The sequence below is a fragment of the Dermacentor silvarum genome, chromosome 1 (genome assembly GCF_013339745.2).
Source record: "Dermacentor silvarum isolate Dsil-2018 chromosome 1, BIME_Dsil_1.4, whole genome shotgun sequence".
NCBI classification, from domain to species: Eukaryota; Metazoa; Arthropoda; class Arachnida; order Ixodida; family Ixodidae; genus Dermacentor; species Dermacentor silvarum.
The window spans coordinates 32,851,156-32,865,683 of NC_051154.1; the positions used below are offsets into that span (position 1 = coordinate 32,851,156).

The following is a 14,528-nucleotide window of genomic DNA, read 5'->3' on the forward strand; positions in this document are numbered from 1 at the left end:
AGTAGGAAACGAAGCAAACAGTATTCAAGACGACAGAGTTGAAATTGAGTTTAAAAGATATATTCAATAAACGGTGTTATAGGTTAAAAATGAAATTGCGAAGCTGATGGTTGAATGATGGTATAGAAAAGGCATACTTAATGTTATAAGGCAAATAATTCCAAAGTTTGATTAAAACAAATGCTACTCTTTGAGAACCATAGTTAGTTCGTACCTCAGGGAGTAAAAAATTGTTATTGGAGGAAAAGCGCATAATATTTGAATTATGAATTAGGTGTTGGATAAAAACAAATTTCAGAAGACTATGGTCCTTAACTGCTTGATAAGCAAAGTGCAGACATTAAATTTGATTAGATTGTCAATATTCAGTATGTGCGGTTCCCGGTACAGATCAGTAATCATGTGAACGTCGGTTGCTCCAGGTGAGAATGCGAATGGCTTGATTCTGTACATGTTGGAGGGAAGAAAGGTGGCAATGATATGTTTGACCCCAGGAAGCAATACAATAGTTTAGATGACTGCGAATGAATGCATAATATAAGGTGATCAAAGTAGTCAAGTCAAAGTAACATCTAGCTTTTAGTAATACCCTAATACCATAAGAAGTTTTCCGCTGCAGCTCATTAATATGCAAATTAAATTTTAAGCGGAAATGAAGCTTGATACCAAGAAAGGAACAATGATCTGATAGATGAATTTGATGTTTGTTTACAAAGAGGGGCATAACTTGCGCGTTATTTATTGACCTGGAATTAGAAATTAAAAACTTACTTTTGGATGGATTTATCAAAAGCTTATTTTTAGCACACCATGCACTAACGTTAATAAGTTCTGCATTAAGGGTTGTTGTAAGGTTGCTTAGAGAATTACTCGAACATAAGATAGTCGTGTCGTCAGCATATAAGATGCATTCTGATAATGTGGTTAGACACTGTGGAAGGTCATTAATGTATAGTAGAAATAAAAGCGGACCCAGAATTGAGCCTTGCGGAACCCCGATGTTCATTAATTTTTTAGTGGAATAGATGCCGGAGATGGATATTAATTGCTCACGATCACATAAGTAATTGCGTAAAAGATTGAGGGAGTTGCCACTAATGCCATAAGATGCAAGTTTAGAAAAAAGAATGTCATGGTTAAGTGTATCCAAAGCTTTCGTAAAATCTAAGAAAACAGAACCAACTAAGTTACCATTGTCAATTTCTAGTTTACATTTTTCTGTGAAGTAAATGAGGGCTAGATTAGTCGAATGTCCTTGTCTAAACCCAAATTGTTTCGGATGAAATAGGTTAAATTTCGTTACGTAGCTAAGATTGAAAAAATAAAATAGAAAACACGCATATAATTGCTCGTTTAGCTGATGCAATTCAGTGATACTTTTAAATCAAAAACTGATGTGCTATGCAAACAATGAGTTAATTTCTATTTTATATCAGTAAATCAAACCTGACTGGACTAGCTAGGCGTGCATCGTGCCAGTACATTTTATGCATTTTCCAGTGAAAATGTGAAGAGTTCTGTCGACGACGGCTCTCTTCTGTCTTTCAAGATCATCCATGGTTTTTCGTTGTTTGTGTTATTCGTGGTTCGCCGAAATTTCGCCCAGTGCCTCCACCAGAGGTGCAGCTGCCTGATCATGAGAACACGTAGGCGCGACATCCCACAAATGTTGGCACCTCTATTGGCCCCAGGCACGCCAGGCAGGGATTCCAGCGTCGTTATCCTCCAACGGGACAAATGTCTTTTGCGAAAGAAAAAGAAAGCTAGTAACGAATGGGAGAGCAAAAAGCCCGTCCTTTTACTTTTGCTTCGTAGTTTCTCTTTGCCTGCACAAGGTAACGGTAAAAGCATATGAGCCTTAAAAGGCTGCATTGATACCCTTTTATGATAGTGTCATCTCTTCCCGGCAGTTTTACAGCAGTGTCTCGCGTCTCCAAGCGGTCAAATAGCAAACTATGTACTAAATCCTTTAGCACGAGGCGTCGACATGAGTAGTTAATTGTACTGTGCCATCGCATGCGTCATGGGTTGAGAGCGTGTGAAAGAGATGTGTGTATAAAATTTTATTTAGATTATTAGAGACTGAAGTCTGGATTTTTTGGGCGCATGAAATATGCAGCAGGCCACTGTCCTGCCGCATTCATTCAAAGGGCGCAATGACAGCCGTTTGTCATCGTCGCTACCATCCGAAATTTACAACAGACTCCGTGTTCAGTCCCAATGCTTGGGTACTAGAACCACGCTGCTGCGCATGCGCATAGCTGACCCTGACGTGCTTCTGCACGATCAGTAGCGTTGAGCTGGCGACCTTCAGACCCTTCCCACAGATTTTGTAACCGTATAAATATTACGCCATTGATTTCACCGTTGAGAGTGAATAAAACTGACTAAAATAAATAGGCGCAACAAAGGCTCAGCATGGACAAGACGACACGACAAATAATCTAAAGTGATCCTTTTACGATCGTTCTAGGTTTGTTGTATCATTTCACGAAACCGTCGGGCGATTGTTCTTTTCTTTTCTTTCTTTTTTTTATTTTTCGCTCTACTGTTACGAGGGTTGCTCAAACGATTTCGTCTACGCCACAGTCTCGCGTCTCTGCTTCGTGGTCTGTGCGCAATTTTTTGATCGCTGAAGCCTGCTCGTTGTGCTCTTGTTATTAACGCAGGAACAGAAGCGCAAACTGTTTCACTCACCGCTGTACGAAAGCGAGATCCATCTCAAGAGACTGTACATCCAAACATGCAAGCGGCTGCCCTCATACGGCTGCCATGTGTTCCAAGTGAAAGAGCTGCTCCGAGGAAAGACAAAGAAGCGGGTGAGTGTAGCACCGCCTCCGTCCCGTGCAGACTGCACTGTAGCATGAAGTGAATAGTGCGGTGCAGAGTTCGCCATGTGGATGCTCTTTATATTCACAAACTAGCTCAGTCATATGTTTCAGTGCACTTATGTTGTTAATGAAATCTATCGCGCCTTCAGGGCGACTCACGTTTAGCGAATACTGCTCCCAACTCGAGGTACTGTGCAGTGTACAGAACGCCTGTAGGCTTATATTTTCGCGCTTTTCAGAACCTCTTGCGACCGAAATAAACCCGAAGCCGTCCGTGTGGTGTGCCTCATAACACAGGTGCAACTTTGGCACCTAAGGTAATTGAAATCAAGCCTATTGTGTGAGTTTACTAAAGACTTCGCTTCGGGCTTTACCAAAACGCATTTTTTTTTTCTGTGGGGCACTCGGTTAATGCCCGTTCACGCTTGCTCGTGGTGTTACGCGCGAACATACAGAAATAAAGTATTCTCAATGAAGCCGTGTTATTACATATCTGCCATGGATGTCATTGAATACTAGTGTGCGTTGTAAATGGACCTTTACAGGCAATAGCTGCTCACGCCTGCTTACACATGTCGATCGCTAAAAGCAGCATCTTATCAGCGACACCGAGGCAGCGGAGATAGTAGCCGTTGTACTTCGACTCCGCACCGTTAATCCTGCGCGGCGACGCTGAATCTATGGGTATAAAAACGGGGAGCCCTTACACATAATAGAGCGCAGTATTTCGGAACAAACATCATTTCTCCACCTACAGCGCGATCTCAATCGGTAACGCCACTTCGCAAGACGTCATCGCCATCCACTCGAGAGCGAGCAGGTTTGTCAGGAACGAAAGTGCGCCACGATTGCGTCGCGGTGCAGTGCAACATTTTCGCGTCGCTGTTTGAACGACTGCACCTTTCACTGGGCGGCGCGCCAGAGCCAAGATCCCGCGCCGACGCCCCTTATCCCGAGTAGCTGTCGATGAAGAGGTTCCTTTTGTTTGTTGATTTTCCGTCTCGCTCGCGGAAAGCGTACCGCGTTCAGGTGCGGCTGTGCCGGAGCGCGCATGGCCGCGCGTCAAGACGCGAGAGGTCACGTGCGGGTTGTTCTGGGGCGCGTACCGACGACCTTGGTGGCTTCGCTAATGACGCGTCGAGGAGCCTTTCATCCGCGTCTAATTATCGCCTCTTCTTTCACGCGCCGCCGCTGACTGCGGCGGCGGCTGTTCTACAGCGCGCGCGGGGTACGCAGGCGCACCGCGTCCTGGGCATCGGCATCGAGCACGTGGTTCTGCTGGACAGCAAGACGCTGGTGCTGGCGAAGTCGCAGCACACGAGCGAGCTGCAGCAGTGGCGCGCCGGCGGAGGTCGCTCGCACGACCGACTGGTGCTCGAGTTTCGTGGCACCAAGTGGTCCTTCGTGGCGGCCCAGTCGCTGCGCTCCATCAGCTCGGTGCTCTGGGAGATCATGCAGGACCTGGACGCACGCTTCCTGGATGAGCATCTCATCACCACGCGTGAAGAGCTCGACAAAGGTCAGCCAGCTGGGGGCATTTTATCCCTAACCTTCCCCGTCCTTCCTTGTGACCCTGCATGGCTCGCACTGAGCTATAGAACCACTGCAGCGGGCTTTTGACAGCATATAGCGTAGTATCACGGCGTTTGCCGCCACCTGGCAAATCATTCCACTTGGAAACGCGTGTTGACTCGTTTTATTTTGACCGTTCCGGCAAACCGGAAAAGGAGGGCTCTGTTGCACGGGATACAAGGTGCTGTGCTGGAGTACAATGGCTCTCGCGGCCATCGTCAACAACCGTTTGCTTTTCGCCGTCAGAAAAATATGGTGAGCCAATGACATGTTGAACACAAGAGGCGCCAACCAATTACAAGATGGAGGCAAGATAGGCAACACAACGGGAGCTCACTCACGGCACTTGTTTGTTGCGAAACATTTCATTTATGATATTGCGAGTCATTTCATTTATGCACGTTACATTACTTTTATAAGCATTCACTCTCTTTGTGTAGGCGCACACTCTGTTGTAGCAATTGCGAAATTACTTGGTTACATGTTTGTTGTAGATTGTGTTCTTTGTTTTGCTTTTTTTTTGGGGGGGGGGGGGCTTGCGATGACTTTCTTAATAAGCAAGCCACTTGTGAGTTCGTGGTAGTCTTGTCCCTTATTTTGTCTAGTATTTCGAGATTTCGTACTCAACATGACCGGGTTCCAACTAAGCCAACTTGCTGTACTCCGTGCCAGAGAGGTCTAATTATTACGTGGAACGTGACGCTTTCTTGGCCTTCTCTGCTTCTGAAAACCATTCACTGCTAGCTCTTTCAGTAAATCATTTCATGTGCATCGACGCACAAGGCTCTGGAGGCGCTATTGCGTTTCCTTTTTTTTTAGATCTACGGGCATGTACATTCGCCTTTCACCACGTGACTTTTTCCTGGTGTGCGCAGTTAGTTCAGGTAGTACCACTCTTTCTCTCTTTGTGTCTCATATTTATATTCCCTGCTCCCCCTTCGACCAGACGCTTTTTTGGCTAGCATACATACTTTCGTCTCTGAACATTCTCTCTCTCTCTCTCTCTCTCTCTCTCTTCTCTCTTTTACTCTCATATGCCATACGCACTTAGAACTTAATGTATGAATAGCTTGTGAATGGCCATGCATAGTAGAACAAGCGGTGAGGTCTTTAGCGCGCCCAAAGGTGCGCTTAAGTTAAGAAAAAGGTATACAAGGACGAAATATAGAACCATTAAACTTTTTCCGAGACCGCTTCTCAGGTGTGCAACAAAGGGGGAATAACTACTGCAGCGTGCAAATATACTAAAGATAGCGCTTCGTCAGCAGCTGACAAGCGTTGCAGTTAACGTTTTTCCGAACTGCGAAAAAAAATTCAGTGTGGTAAATGTTAACAGCCGTAGTATGCATTGTCGCAACGCATTTTCAGCACTTATTTATCGGAACGGGTGTGGACACAGAATTTATATAAAATGAACATGCTTTGCGTACTACCTGGCTTCGATTTCGCACTTACAATATAGTCACTAAAGCTGCCGATTAAATTTTAGTTAATTAACTCATCCATTATTGATTACCACGTCAATCCTTGCGTCCGCCGTCGTGAATGATCTGTTGCCGAAATAATTGTCTCCTGATCTCTTCTGCGCAATGCATTTTCTTTTTGTGATTAAGGTCTTCCCTTAAACACCTGGTAAAATAAAAGTGTCGTTTTCCGAGAAATTCCGGTGGGATGAGGTGTTTCGCCGACAGAAATATATACATTTCATATTTATAACTTGCTCATTGCTAACTGAATTTCTGTTTCTTTCGCTCTCTTTCATTCGTAGATTTGCGCAATAAAGCAGTAACAAACTGGGAATTCTGTGAACTGATGCCAGAAACACAATCGCGTCGATAAGGGAATCTCAAAGGAAAAAAAGGAAAAAAAGACAGAAAACGTTTGCCAAGCTGAAGCAGCGATAGGGCCTTCCCATACTCGAAGGGTGTCCTAAGTATCGACCGTCAATTGCATGACGTATATGTCTGCACGTCATTTGGTACAAGTGACGTAAAAGAAGGGAAGATAACCGAGCACACCCCCTACTTTCGCGAACAATTGCAGGTGAATCTCGTTGTAAAAATAAACGGTTCCGTATAGAAGCACGCTCGATAATGCTGATAAACGTCGCATCGATCAAGTGATGAAACATTTCGGCGCCAATATTAGGAAACTGAACAGTCGACTATCGTCCCTGGCCCATTTATGACTGTAATTACACAAAAAAGTAGCCGGGCCTAGGATCGTAGGTGCCTCGTGCAGACTTCGAGTTCAACTGTATAGAATAGATGGGAATGCGATTAATGCTACTGTATTAACCTGTCACGAGTTATTACGCCAGCCAGCCTTAATTAGAGAGAACATGTATCCAGAATCCAGAAACCATAACGTGTATCCAAAAAACCCGTGGCTGGTGCCACAATTTACGAAGGCGTACACAAGAGCTTATGACGTATGCCAGTAGCGAGACAGGGCTGATGGGCACACCGCGACATATTTGGCGCAGACAGAGACGCTCATGCGGGGCAATCGCCGGGTAGGTTTGCCAGGTTAACCCCGCCTGTAGCAGCATTACCACCACCACCACCTGTTTGTGAAATGGATGATTATATCGCGTGTCCTATAACGTTATCCAAGGTGCTTAACAACAAAAAAAATAACAAAAAAGTACTAAAGAACTTCTTAGTTAATTACTTTACGACACATATTGCAATTTACGAATTGTAGCCGGTGAGCTTGTCAGGCGAGAATCCACTTGGAATGAATTTCGAGAATGACACCAGTTTGGAAATACGCGCCATCAAATTTGCCGTAGAAATTCATTGTTGTTCCACTTACTTTTTTACCAAAATGCTATTTTATACATTGAAACACAAAAGTAACTGGAATGCCCATGTATTTCGTTCCACACTTTGGGAAATAATATCTCGAAACTGGTGTCATCCTAGAAATTCATTTCAAGTGGATGAGTCTTGCAAACTCACCGGCTACAATTCGTAAATTGCAATATGTCTCGTAATATAATTCATTAGTCAATTTTTGTTCCGTAGTTGAATATGTGTTTCGATTTCTCGTGCTAATAATGTCCGCCTCTTCGAATAAACCCAGCTCAACGATAAGAATTATGTTACCTCCCACAGGCGATTTTTAAAAATTCCGTAAAACTTAATTTTGAACACCCTGTCTATCACTGACGGTAGCGAGCCACGGGAAAGCTAAAGGGCCCGCCAGTGAAAAACGCCTCTCATGATCGGGAAAAAAATATTGTGTTGAACGCCACCATCCATTCGCAAAACCTACGTTGCATCTGTTCGACTCGTCCCAGGACGGCGCCTTGGCTACTGTGTTGTTGACAATCATAACCGACCGAATTAGCGAAGGTCACTTACTAACTTCACAATTGCCAATCATGAGTAACAGAAACCGAATGTACAAATGGTTTCGTCTTTTCGTAAATTATGAGCTTTTTTGTCATTAGCCGGCAGCGTAAGCTGAAGATACGCTCGGTGTCACAATGCGTTTATAGGCTTAGTGTAGGCATAAGCTGCTCTTCTTTAAGAACAGTGTTACTGGCCGGCTGCCTCCGCTATCTTCTTGCCCGCTATCATGACTGCCAGCCGCTCATACTTTCTAAGCGCTCCTGCATCCGAACGCCTTATCAATTTGGGCTAGATGGGTTGAAAATCCTGGCGCAGTTAGCTGATGATGATGATGATGATGATGATGATGATGATGATGATGATGATGATGATGATGATGATGATGATGATGATGATGATGATGATGCTTTAATGACATCCCCTTTGAAAAGAGGTGGTGACAGTCACCTATCCTGCTTGATTTAATCAGATATACTATACATGTTCTTTATCTAGCATTTTTTTATACCTCTCATTAATCTTTTTTTCTTTTTGTCCCCCCAAAATCTACCTTGTACCGCTACCTACGATTTTAAGAGATCAGGTCGTATCAATCTCTTCACTGCTTCCTTTTTTCACCAATACTGTAATCGTCTCTTGCTTATCTCTACGGCTGATCGGTTGATGTTTCCTTTCACTTTAAACCCAAGCGCTTCTGGAAGTTGCACGTTACCTACGGTTCTCGCTGGGTGGATCCCGTCGCATTCCATTAGGATGTGCTGAGTGGTCTCCGGATCTTTACTGCAGCATGCACATGCCACATCTAGTTCCAAATATTTGCTCCGTTATGTTTTCGTCCTTAGGCAACCGGCTCGAGCCTCAAATAACAAGGCACTGCCCTTTGTGTTATCTTACAGATTTTTCCTTCTAATTTCTTTCTTCTGATTCTTGTAAATCTCCATGGTCTTTTTTGTTTCCATTCTTTGCATATAATTCACTGTCTCTATTTCTCTCACTTTCTTTCTGATGACTGCTGGTTGTCTATTTAAAGATTCGATTATCCTGTGCTTGGTTGCCAACTTTCTTGACCTCTTTCTCCATTCTGTGTCCACGCTTTTCAGGTACAGATACTTGTGCACTTTAGCCGCCCATTTATTTTCATCCATGTTCCTGAGCCTTTCTTCAAAACAAATTTTGCTCTGTGCTTCTCTGACTTCAAAAGAGGCCCAAACCATGGGCTCCCAAAGCCAACCGGCCTACTGATCTTCGGTTAACTTCGAACCCCGACAAGATATCCGATTTTAAGCATGGAATGGCATTTGCGAACATTAGCGCTGGCACCATTACTCATTTCCAGATTCCACGCACCACCTCATACTTATTGTGGCCCCACAGTGCTCTGTGTTTTATTATTGCTGCATTCCGCTTCCCCTTTATTTTCAGATTATCTTAGTGGTTGCTTGAGTAAGTCTTTACTTCCTTCGTTTATGTATGCGCCGAGGTACTTATATTGCTTGACTATGGTTATGACTTGCTGTTGAATTGACACCACGTAATTACTCGTCTCTTCATTAAAGATCATAATTCCTGATTTCTCTGTGCTAAACTTAAGGCCTAGATTTGTCGCTGCGTTGCCACAGATATTCGAAAGTATCTGTAAATCTTTTTTATTGTCCGCTAGTAGCAATATGTCGTCTGCGTACATCTGTCGAGGGACCTTCTGTTGCACCATTTGTCCATTATGCATGTAGGATAAATCAAACCCTAATTCGCTGTTTTCCATTCGTCTGACGTGCAGCGAAGACGACGTGCAGCGCCACCTGGCGTCGAATCTTGAGCCGGATTCGAAAACGCTCTTCTTCATACTCAAGAGCGCTTTTTTATCGATGAGTTCAATCGAAGGTGATACATTAATAAGAAACGCATCACTACGATAGTGAAGGTGCGGTTCATTCGAAGCCCTCCTGCGTTTCGAATAGCCGCCGCCTTCGTTATTGTGTCATTTGATTTCGCGATTGAATGGTGCCCGTTCTCACGTACGAAGGGCATTTGTGAGCCTGGGGCCGTATACACAAATCAGGTCTTACGCTACATCGCTTCTTAAGAACAAGGCTTAGCCAATAGCGACAGCGAATGTGGCCAGCTCTACAGCTTACATACGAGCGAAAAGCTTTGTAAATTCGGACATCGATTCCCAAGTTGTTGGCCGAATTTGCAAAACCTTTTTTTAATATTTTAAAGTGAAGCTTTATATGTCAAGGCGAAATCGTATATGGCTAGGCGAAACCGCCTGTGTACAGAAAACTATCATCATCAGCAATGGCTCGAATGTCGTCTTCTTCTTCCGCAGCTGGCTTGTTGGCGCCCCTCGGGTTGCGCTCGTGCTCGTGCTCGGCACGCGATCATGCAACTTCTCCTGCGTTCGTCGTCGTCGTCTTCTTCCACAGCTAGCTACGTTGCTGCTCATCATTCCAGCATGAATTTCACTTCTCTTCTGTCGTCGTAATGGGGAGGCCGCGTTTACGTGGGTATGAGCCATTGCTTAAGGGGGTATGAGCCATTCATTATTTTACGTAACGGACAGATTTAATTTTGCAACAATTTAATTTCGAAGAATCGCAAGAGGCAATGGCGGGCGAATGCTTCTAAAGGCTCATTGACGCTAGGCCGACAGGACACCGATTTTGGTCTGCCGACTGTTGGCGACAGCAGTTTACAGGACGGAAAACGCTGTGGCCAGCGGTTTAAAGGAAGGAGAACGCTGTCGCCAGCAGTCGGCAGATAAAAATCGGTGTCGTGTCGGCCTAGTATGAATGAGCTTTAACCACGCCGCCGAGCAAGAGACATCGAACGCAAGCGACAACGGGCGACTGCGGGCATACCGTCAGTGACGTCGTTCTCTCCGTCGCAGCCGAACATGTGTGTAACCTCATAATTGATAAATACTTTAATGAACCCTCGGGATTAACCCAGTGATGAACACCTGGGCCGCACGTTCCAGCTTCGCTGGTTAACCATCTTCACGGAGTGGAAGGGCCGATGAAATTTTTACTCTAAGCCACCCATCTCTACTTTCGTCTGCGACTGGTTGGCGCGCTATTGCGCACGAATGTCTATAATTATTGGGGCTTCGAGTTCACGAAGGGCTCTCACGATGGGATCTCATGATTAGGCAAAGCATCCGCTATTAATCTACAACAAGAGGATATCCAATACGCTGGTTAATCGCCAGCTGATATCACATGGGATATGTTCACTTGACTTTCACCAGTGCAGCGTAGATTAACTGCGAAATGTTAACCGTTTCGTTAGTCCTGCTTTGTGTCTTGACTGAGACCATATGGTACGACATTAGGTTATGTCGTAAAGGCGTGAAAGTTCTACCTTCAGTAATCGAAACGATTCCGTTATTGTGTGCGCAGTCGATGATTAAATAAAGATCGTACTCCTTTGTCCATTCACACCTATGAATTCGTGGCGTATATATGTATTTACATATATATATACGCAGATATAATGAAGTTGGCTGCGCTTTTTCCCTATCAGCATAGTTCATTGTGAGCATAGTTATGCTCTTAGTGACAACATTGAACGTTTCTAGAGGATAAAAAATGAGGGCATACGAAGAAAGCTCGCAGCTACAAATGCGAAAAAAAAAATAACAGCTCAGGACAGCTCTACGCTAAAAATATGAAGGTGATGACCGCGCCAAACTTTGGAGCATATAGTTTGACTAATCCGTCACATTCTAATGCTTTCATCCATTAGCATGTTTAGCATGTAATATTCACGTTGCATTTTGCACAACCTCACGATCCTCAAATAGGAAATAAAGAAGTCAGTAATAATCGAGCCATTTCAGGAGCTACATAAATAGCGTGAGGTAACGCCATCGGAGGTAAGCTGTTGCGACAGTGCGCTTAAGCTTTCTTATGAGGTGTAATTTAGGAACCTTCAGCTTACTGGGAATGTGGATAGCTAGGTAGCAACTACGTTGCGTTTTCGTTTGAATCTTCATTTTTTATACTTTCGAACGAACCAAAGCAGCGTAATGTGGTATTAAGCCTTGTTGGTTAGTGTCTGAACAACGTACTAGGAAACAGTGCTGAAGTGGAAAAGCTCAAAAACGGGAATGGCGGACTAAATACCGGGGCCGTGTCGTCGGCACCTCCTATCTTCTGTCCCCACGCCTTTATGCTCTTTTGTGTATAATCTGCGAATGAAGTAGCGTGGACAGCGTGATAGTCTCGCAGGACAGTTCTGGCTGTGAATTCTGCGTATGACTCGGCCGCTGATGAGAGGGAGTGCGTAGAAGGCAGGGAGGTTAACTAGGCGACGCAAGTTTGGTTTTCCCCCCTGCGCTGAGGGAAGGAGATAAATGAATGGAAAGAGAGAAAGAATGGAGAGCACTATAGCTAAGGCGCATCAAGCGTGGATGCACAGCGAGTCCGTAGACGGTCGCAGAGGCCTGTCGAGATGAGAAAGCGTATTTCAAGCATTCCAACAGGAAGTCTTCAGCAGCTGCCGCGCAAAAGGAAGTCACGTACGATCTGCCGACCTCACTTGAGACAAAACATTTGGTAATCTAGCGCCGTCACACCGGTTCTTTTAGTAAGCAATAGACATTGCGAGCCTGCAAAGCTTTCGATGAAACGAGTTAGAAGAATAAGTAGACTCTATGTTTTGTTAGTCGCAGTCATGCCAAGAAACAGACAGCGAAGTCAGAGAAAGCATAGGGAAGTTAACTGGTTTTTTAAGTGGAAATACAAAAAAAAATTAAATAAACCGGAATAAAGTGGGCGAAAAGATAACGTGCCCGAGGTAGAAGCCGAACCCATATACTGTGTGACGCCTGCTTTAAAAGGGCCTTCCACGTCCGCCACCTTGGCCATGTGCGGGGCTGGCTGACACTCCCAGGGCTATCTTGTACACATACACCCATGAAAGTGGACTAGAAGAGGGCCGCTGCGGTAGCTTAATTAGTAAAGCACCGCACGTGTACCGCGGAAGGTATGGGTTCGGCTCCCACGTGCGTAGGTTTTATTTTAGAGTGCTTTCAATTGCATTTATTTAATTACCTCTCGTTTTCAATTAAACATAACTGTTAACTTCGCCTGGGCTTCAGTGTCTGTTGCTTGGTATGGTCGCTGAATCGAAAAGTTTGTTCGCCAGAGCTCGCAACACACTCTCGTTGACCGTGTTATGGATGCCATGGCTCGCACCAGCCAACGAACGGCTGCACTCAGGCTATGCAGCGTTTTTCTTGTGATCTTTTTTTTTTTTCTTTCGTCCCGTCTGCTTTAGCGCATGGTTAACCGTGATGCGTAGTCCTCTAGTCAACACCGCCTAGCTTTACATGTTTAATTCTACACTAACAGAGCTAGTCGCACGAAATAATTGACCGACATTGGCCGGCATTTAGGCCATCTTGAAGTGAAGTACGGTGACCGTCCAGCTCACGGGCGCTGACCAATCACGAACCGCCCTTACCTACAAAGGGCCTTCTCCATGCGACCCCCGCAGCGCACTGCGCTCCTAGTGGCGCCGAGAACATAGCGCCTGCTCCCGACACATGCCGAGATATTTTGTGCGAAGTGCTTGTGTTTTCCAATATGAACGACACTGCAGCATATTCGTTTGCAATACAAACACACAACAGCCACACATGGCGTGCCGAAGGTTTGCTTGACGTAAAGGTCACGGAAGAAAGAGAAAAATAATGTCCAAAAGCCGAGCGAAATGTGGGTGGTGCGAAACGTCGGGAGATCAGGAGAGTGTAGCGTCCTGACAGGCAATACCTTCAATGCCATCTTAGTGCGGATGTCGTTTTCGGGAGTTATCAAAAAAGAAAAGAAAGGATGAGAATAAAAAGGGAGAACTGCCAGTAATCCTTTAATGCAGGTATGTCGTATCTCGCGCTGCTAGTGACGTTTTTCGGCTGCTCTATCAGTTATGATAAGACCAGTCTGCCGGAAAAAAAGCGGTCCCCTATTCATGCCCTCGGGATGGCCATCTTGCGTGCTTGCGTCGGCACGGTAATAAGGAATTAACGAACGTTGAACAATGAGGAGGCGATTCGGCCCCGCCGTGAAGGCGCTGACCAGTCTTTGCTGCGTTGTGCCAAAGCGCCTCCTTTGCGCTTTCTCTTCCTTTTTTTATTATATTTTTATCTTCTTCCTTACCCGTGTATGTGTGTCTGTCTTCTTTCTTGTCCTCATTGTTCTTATTGTGGGACAAGTCGCCCCACTCACTGACTTTCATAAGGCAAAATTGGATCGCAGGTGAATCGCGAGCGAGCTTTGCAAGAATCTTGCGCAATATTCCCTGGAGTGTTGTGCAAGATGAACCTCGAGCAAGATGGGCTCGTTCCGCTTTAATTTTAGCACGCGAGAAATTAAGGCGGCGGAGCGCGCGTCTGCCTATATTGCGCCTGTCTTTTTTTTTTTTAATTGATTAAGAACAAGCTTTGCTTAGGTAAAGGACTTATTTTCTTGAAAGCTTTTCCCGGGCCACGCTGTGTTATAATGACAAGTCTGAGGAGTTCAGTGAACCTGCCACCAGGTGTAAAACAGAATTTGTGCTTGGAAAAGAGAAATTTCTGGCCGGTGTAGCAACACTTCGCGCATGAAAGAGAAAGAAAGAAAGAAAGCCTGTGCATTACACATACACAAAATGAGAGATAGAAAAGAAATACAATCTTCTCAAAATGTGCAGTTGCGGATTCAGACGTTTCGGTCTTTGCAACAGGCCTTTATACTTCCGACATGTAATTTAGTGCCTTTCAATG

General features: G+C 44.9%; 1 protein-coding gene across 2 annotated transcripts in view; it reads left to right on the plus strand.

The window, feature by feature from the left end:
- LOC119459349 (1-phosphatidylinositol 4,5-bisphosphate phosphodiesterase epsilon-1) overlaps positions 1-14,528 on the plus strand; it is a 236,732-nt gene that overhangs the window by 140,726 nt on the left and 81,478 nt on the right. For both annotated transcript variants that reach the window (XM_049666212.1, XM_049666218.1), the window contains 2 exons: positions 2,670-2,819; positions 4,068-4,350. In XM_049666212.1, coding sequence (XP_049522169.1) covers positions 2,670-2,819; positions 4,068-4,350 — 433 coding nt within the window. The remainder of the gene's footprint in view (positions 1-2,669; positions 2,820-4,067; positions 4,351-14,528) is intronic.